General features: G+C 44.0%; 1 protein-coding gene across 1 annotated transcript in view; it reads left to right on the plus strand.

Annotated features, from left to right (window-relative positions):
• Window positions 1-1,832: 1,832 nt before the first annotated feature.
• The window catches only part of LOC109518401 (extracellular calcium-sensing receptor-like), a 7,365-nt gene continuing 2,063 nt past the window's right edge, over window positions 1,833-7,134 (plus strand). Inside the window, exons 1-6 of the mRNA XM_019874217.1 lie at window positions 1,833-1,852; window positions 4,278-4,466; window positions 4,554-4,842; window positions 4,931-5,743; window positions 6,354-6,581; window positions 6,652-6,778. Coding sequence (XP_019729776.1) covers window positions 1,833-1,852; window positions 4,278-4,466; window positions 4,554-4,842; window positions 4,931-5,743; window positions 6,354-6,581; window positions 6,652-6,778 — 1,666 coding nt within the window. The remainder of the gene's footprint in view (window positions 1,853-4,277; window positions 4,467-4,553; window positions 4,843-4,930; window positions 5,744-6,353; window positions 6,582-6,651; window positions 6,779-7,134) is intronic.

Here is a 7,134-nt window from a genome sequence, read left to right on the forward strand (position 1 = left end):
ATATGAGTGTTTCTGTGGTGTTTGGAAGAGCTTATCAGCCGTGTGTGGTGTGAGAGCGTTTTAGTTGTGCGTGTATGTGATGTCAGTTGCCAAAGTGCGGGAGCATTTCAATAGTGTGTATGAGAGGTTTTCATTGTTTGCTTTTCAGTTGAATATGAGATCATTCATTGTGAATTAGTCTGACTGCCTCATGATTCTTGCTGCTGTTCACATTCGGATCTGAACTATGTACACTATTCGCATGGCTTCTGCACAAATGCAGAGTGGACTGATGAAGAAATAATGATGAAGAATTGAATGGATACTTGTGATATCACTTCAGAGTTTGCATGTCCAACTTGAACAAATTGACAGATTGAAGGTGTCAGCTGTGGTGCTCAGGCAGCAATAAGGTGCTGCCTGAGCACATCATAACACGGATGCCTTGGGATTGGAATTGTTTTTCATTTGAATCAGTCAGTCAGCAGCAATAAGGTGCTGCCTGAGCACATCATAACACACACATGGGATGCACTTAAATGTGTTATTCTGTCTATTCGGCTGCTGGCTGACTTGAATCCCAGTGGGCACCCAGGCAAGCAAAGACAAGCAAGAGTTTCCAGGAAGACTGATGCCATGTGGGCCACAGGCTGTATGGGAGACACACATGCTCATCAGGTGCAGCGTGGCAAATTAATTAATTTTCACGCTTAATTGAAGGAGCACTGGAAAGTTCAAAACTAGCTAATTGCCTGACTTTGACTTTCCAATAACAGCGAATATTTACACATTAAATAAAATACTGGTTGAAGTCTAACATACATAGTAATTATTTGTTTTATTTAAGGTTCATCCATATTTTTGCGTGCTAGATTTCATAGGTTAACCCTGCAGAGAACAATCCAAACACTGTTAAAGCAACCCCCCGCCCCCCCCCCGCCCACACACACACACACACACACACACACACACACACACACACACACACACACACTGTATACTGTATATAATATTAATATTTACAGTGATCCCTCGCTATTTCGCGGTTAGTTTATTGCGGCTTCAGTGCATCGCGGATTTTTTCAAACATATTCATTAAAGAAAAATAAGAATTTTAAGTCCGTAAAAAGTCTGCAAACGGTCCGCGAGAAGCAGCGAAAGTCAGCAAAACAACATCGAGTCACATAGAGCAACATATACAGTACTACATGTATATGTTTACTGTATTTTATTATTCATACACTAACCTAACTTAACTTATACATGTTTAAATCTATTAGTATACAGCATTAAGTCATGTTAATTACTACAAAATTGACTTCTACATGCACGTATACCATTAAATTTGGCCTTATAAATATTTTTATAGTCATACACATGTACATGTACCTATACGGGGGGGTCGCTACTTCGCAGATTTTCGTTTATCGCGGGTGGTTTTGGTCCCCATTAACCGCGATAAATGAGGGATTACTGTATATGTTTTTCTCAATGCCCAGCCTGCCTACCAGTAAATTCTTTTAAACATAAAAAACTCAGCAGAAGTAGTTGCAAAATAAAGCCAGGAGATGGCAAAGTAGTCCACTGTGTGTGCATGTGCGTGTGTGTGTGTGTGTGTGTGTGTGTGTGTGTGTGTGTGTGTGTGTGTGTGTGTGTGCGCGTGTGTGTGTATGTGTGTGCGTGTATGTGTGTGTGATCTCGAAGTGTTCTTCATGTTTCAGTTTCAGAGAATGTTTGTGGTGTCCAAATCTGGTTCTCATCGGCCGCCATTGTGCGTGTTTTAGATATTTTCATCCTTGACACACGATTCAAATGATCAAATCTGATAAAGAACGTGATCATTTGAATCAGGTATGCTGGAGGAAAGAGAGGTGTAACACACAAAGGTTTGAAGCGCTCGAGGACCAGATTCGAACAACCAAGCCCTAAGTCATGTTTCTCCAAGTTCTGAAAAATTCAAGTTATGTTGAGCAGTTGAGCAGAGCAGCAAGACTGACAGTCAGGTCCAAGGCTGAGTTGGATGTGGAAGCTGGGGGGGGGGAAAGGTCAAAGCAGTGTCATGTGTTGAACATCAAGTTCAAATACAAGTGATATTCTTGTTCAAGGTTTCCCGTATATCATAAGACTCTTTTGGGAGGTCATGTTGCAACATTTTCCAAAGCGGTTTGTGACAGAAGGGAAGAGACACTAAATTCCTGAGGGACTTCTTAGCTTGTTAGTGTGTTTGCGTGCCTGCGTGTCAGTGTTTGTGCTTGTGTACCTCAGGTGCAAGTCAAGGTCAAGCCCCAGGCATCAGGCCTGGCACATCCCAAATGGCTGACACTCAGGAGAACTCTGAGGTGTTTGATCCACTGACATCGCTGCAAATACACTAACATGTTTTGTTTTGTTGTTGTTTTTTTTTTTTAATTAAATGTGACCCTCGGACGCACATCAGATGATTTTCTCTGGAAAATAACAACAGCAAAATAAGAATGACACGGGCCAATGCTCTGCTTAATAAGTTCTGTGTGGAAATGTTTATTTTGACCACCTGTCAAAAGATGGATGGTGATTATTATGGTTGTATTTTTGTGACCAACGGCTACACTTCTTCTTCGCTCCATATAATGTTGAGGGTTTTTTTTTTTGCTCACTGGCATCTTTATTGGGCTCATGCTCGACCGCTGCCGTGGCTTGCGTTTTTTTCAAATATAGGAAAACTCCCATCGTCAGGGCCAACAACTCAAAGCTGAGCTTCCTGCTGCTCCTCTCTTTAACACTATGCTTCCGATGCTGTCTGACCTTCATCGGCCGGCCCACCGAGTGGTCCTGCATGCTTCGACATGCGGCGTTTGGCATCACCTTTGTGCTCTGCATCTCCTGTGTACTAGAAAACGGTCGTGGTGCAGATGGCGTACAAGGTGGGGACTTCTGACAATCATGTCATGAAGTGGTTTGGGCCCCTTGAATAAAGACTCATTGTCCTGGCATTCTCTCTCATCCAAGTGGTCATATGTGTCCTGTGAATCGTAATCGCACCATCGTTTCCGTTTAAAAATTTCAATATAATTCAAGGATAAGATCATCTTGGGGTATGCTGTAGGTTCTGCTTTGGGCTTCTGGGCTGTGCTGGGCTACATAGGTATGTTATGTTTCGTTCTGGCCTTTCTAGCTCGCAAGCTTCCAGTTAATTTGAATGAAGCCAAACTGATCACCTTCAGCACGCTGATATTTTCTGCGGCATGGATCACTTTTATCCCAGTTTACGTAAGCTCCCCTGGCAAGGTAAGTGTTGCAGTGGAGATCTTTGCAATATTGGCCTCCAGTTTTGGACTGCTCATTTGCATATTTATCCCTAAATGTGAAATTATACTCATGCAACCCGAGAAGAATACAAAGAAGAGCGTCAGAAGTAAAGGGACAGTAAATTCCTTCTGAAAACATATCAAAACACAGTTTAGATTTATATCACAAGTTCTAATTACAGGAATCAACTGCTTATAGACTTATTAATCACACCTTAATCAATTAATTGGTCAGGGGTTGGTAGGCCTCTTTAGTTACCTCTGATCCTTAATTATTAATGCAAAGTAATTCCGTTCAATTCCTCCATTTTACCTAACTACTAACCATGCATGAATTGTCTTCTGAGATCAGGCAAGACTTCTCAGGGTAGAATTGCCACAAGGATTTAGGGCAGTTCTTGGCTTCCAATTATTTCACATTTCAAACCTTTATTAAATCTGAAAAGATGAAGGAGGGACAGCCCTCATTTTCACTGATGTTGGAAGGACATGAGATAAACAAGAAACAAGAACAAGAGCAAACATTCTTAAAGGCAGTTCCATCCAAAAGCAAAATCGTACATAAAATCTTTACTGGATAGGTTTGGTGGGTAACAAATCCTTGATCTGATGAATGCAACAAAATTGACTGCAGAATGCATCCCCAGAGACGTGGACATTCTTTTAGCTGCCAAAAGGCAGACAAACTTCATCTTTTCTTCATGTTCACACAAGTCAGTGGCCATGTGCCCCGATACGTTTGTCAACGTAGACTAATTTCATCCGACAGAACATGAGAAAGTCATGTCCAGTGCTTCACAACTTTTCTCTGATCTCTTATTAACGCTTCTTCTGCTTTGTCGAAATAAAATCCACATTTCCACTTCCAACACTTTTTGACGTGTTTGGTTTCTTCGGGTCTCCTGAGGTATGAGCTGAACCATGACAACTTCTCCCTCCTTGGTGTATAAAGCCCTGCTGCTTGCTAGCAGGGCTGGCCTGGTCTGCGCAGGACACTATGTCACTGTTGAGCCTGCTGATCTTGGTGCTGCTCACAGAGGAGAGGGCGGAGGGTGTGTGCCGCATGCAAGGACCACCACTCCCGCCTGAGCTGGCGCAGGACGGGGATGTTGTCATCGGAGGCATTTTTTCATTCCGCACAGGGCAGGATTATGTGGTTAATACATTTGAAGCGATTCCAGAGGTGCGAAAGTGTAAAAAGTATGTAAGACTGAAATCTGTTTGTCTGTTACTGCATAGATTGCTTCCATTTGACAGGAGGGAAATTTGCATTTATTGCTGTCTCAGCTTCAATTTCAGGGAATTTAAATTTGCTCAGGCCATGATATTTGCCATCAATGAGATCAACGAAAACCCTGACATGCTTCCTGGTGTCAAGCTGGGTTATAGGATCTATGACGACTGCGGAACCATGGACATTCTGAGAGCTGCACTAGCGTTGGTGAGTGGGCTTGGGGGAGAAGTCAGTGATGAAAACTGCACCAAAATTGAATCGGTGCAGGCCATCCTGGGACATTCTGGATCCAGACCAACCATTGCATTTGCACCAGTTGTTGGGCGTTTCCATGTTCCAGTGGTAAGAACTGTTTTGATGAAATAAAGGTTCAATACAAATGTGCTATCTGGGAATGTCACCTCCACATGTTTTATCCTTGTGTTTGCAGATCAGCCATTTTGCTACTTGTGCCTGTCTCAGCAACAGAAAAGAGTACCCGACCTTTTTCAGAACCATTCCCAGTGACTACTACCAGAGCCAAGCCCTGGCAAAACTAGTCAAGCACTTGGGCTGGACCTGGATCGGAGTCATAGCCGTGGAGAACGAATATGGCCTCAATGGCATCGCTGCCTTCATCCAGGCTGCACAAGAATATGGAGTGTGCATCGAGTACTCGGATGCCTTCTCATCTTCTGGTCCGCCTGCGGATCTGCAGAGGATAACGTCCAAAATACAAAGTGCTTCTTCCAAAGTTATTTTGGCCTTTATGTCTCACAGAGAAATTAAGTTGCTGGCAAAGCAGCTGTATGAGCAGAATGTTACAGGTGTGCAGTGGCTGGGCAGCGACGCCTGGATCACGGATCACTCCCTGGCTGACAGTGAGGGGCATGGCATCCTCGTGGGCTCTCTGGGCTTCACCGTCAGCAGGGTTCAGATCCACGGGCTGGAGGAACATCTGAGGGGGCTCCACCCCTCGCTGTTCCCTCACAGCCGCTTCGTGAGAGACTTCTGGGAGGATGTGTTCGACTGCTCCCTGAAAGCAACTGCGACGGGACGGCGAAAACCGTGCAGTGGCCTGGAGAGCTTGCGAGACGTGGAGTCACCATTCACAGATGTGTCTGAGCTGAGGTTTACCAACAATGTCTATAAGTCCGTCTACTCGGTGGCCTACGCTCTCGATGCGCTACTCAAGTGTGAAGAAGGGAGAGGGCCCTTTTCCAATGGGAGTTGTGCTAATCCTGCACAAATTCAGCCATGGCAGGTAACGAGTGCTTCAGTCATAATTGAAGGCATCCGCCTCCCATGTCTATCAATGTATTCATAATTTCACTAATCTATTTTATCTGGACAGCACTTCTCCGAGTACTCAGTTGTTGTACATTAAAGAAAAACAATAACAACAACTATCGAAATAAGATGAAGTCAAGTTTGAACTGAAGGGTGTTTTAATGGTGATTTAAAGGTGTCCAGGTCTGCTCATTTCCATTGATGCGTCGGGAAAGTGTGTTCCAGGGGTCACAGGGTAGCAATGGAGAAGGTTTTGTGACCCTCCTCACCCTCCATTTTTGAAAATGCAGATATTAGGAGACTAAAGGGCGGCTATGATGGGGTGGTGTTAAGGTTAGGGCTCATGACAAAAAGCCTTTTCTTTAAAAATGAAAGTTGTTGAAATAATGTGTTAACAGAGACCAGCGCAAATACAAATTTTTGTGGCTAAATATGTTTTGTTTTGTTTTGTTTGTTTTTATGGTGTTGTAGCCAGATTCCTTTTTTTGTGAATTGCTATGGAATTTTGCATGGCAGTTGGTGGATATCAAACCAGTTCAAATGCACGTTGTACTGTAATAAATACATGTTGCACCTTTTGTCAGGTCCTGGAATATCTCAGCATGGTGAACTTCACTACTCCAGAAGGGGAAAGAGTATATTTTGACAGTAACGGGGACTCGCCAGCCAGATATGAACTGGTGAACTTGCAGATAACAAACAGAGGCACCATGGAAGAAGTGACGGTGGGCATTTATGACGCTTCCCAGCCGGGGAGCCAACAGTTCATCATGAGTGACACTCCACTGGTGTGGGGTACCGGACACTCTGAGGTGAAGCGGGTTGTTGCTGAGACTCACTTGTGTACTCAGTATGAATTATGGAAGTTGTGTGTTCTGGTAGCAGGTGCCTGTGTCAGTGTGCAGTGAGAGCTGTCCTCCGGGGAGCCACAAGGTCCTTCAGAAAGGACTTCCAGTGTGTTGCTATGACTGCATCAGGTGTCCCGCAGGAGAGATCAGTAACTCAACAGGTAATTCAACCAGAGGTGACAAAGTACTCGCACTACATATTAAAATAGAATTACAGATACCCGCATAAAGAAGTGATTCAACTCCTGTACTTGGGTAGATGTGGAGTAAAAGCACAGTATGAATAGATCTTTACTGTGAATTATATACAATCCCCGTTTCGATAACTTGGCACACAAAATAAAAACCTCCCCGTCCCCCCTACAAAATCGATTCTAGAGATAAGATCTGTCCTAAAAAATCGAGCCCGACCCGACCGGGCCCGAGGGCATTAAAGCCCGACCCGGCCCGAGCCCGATCACTTAGCTTGATTTGCAGGCCCGAGCCCGAAGCAAACCCGACATTTCATATTTTATTT

The sequence above is a fragment of the Hippocampus comes genome, unplaced genomic scaffold, assembly GCF_001891065.2.
Source record: "Hippocampus comes isolate QL1 unplaced genomic scaffold, H_comes_QL1_v1.1 scaffold125, whole genome shotgun sequence".
Taxonomy (NCBI): domain Eukaryota; kingdom Metazoa; phylum Chordata; class Actinopteri; order Syngnathiformes; family Syngnathidae; genus Hippocampus; species Hippocampus comes.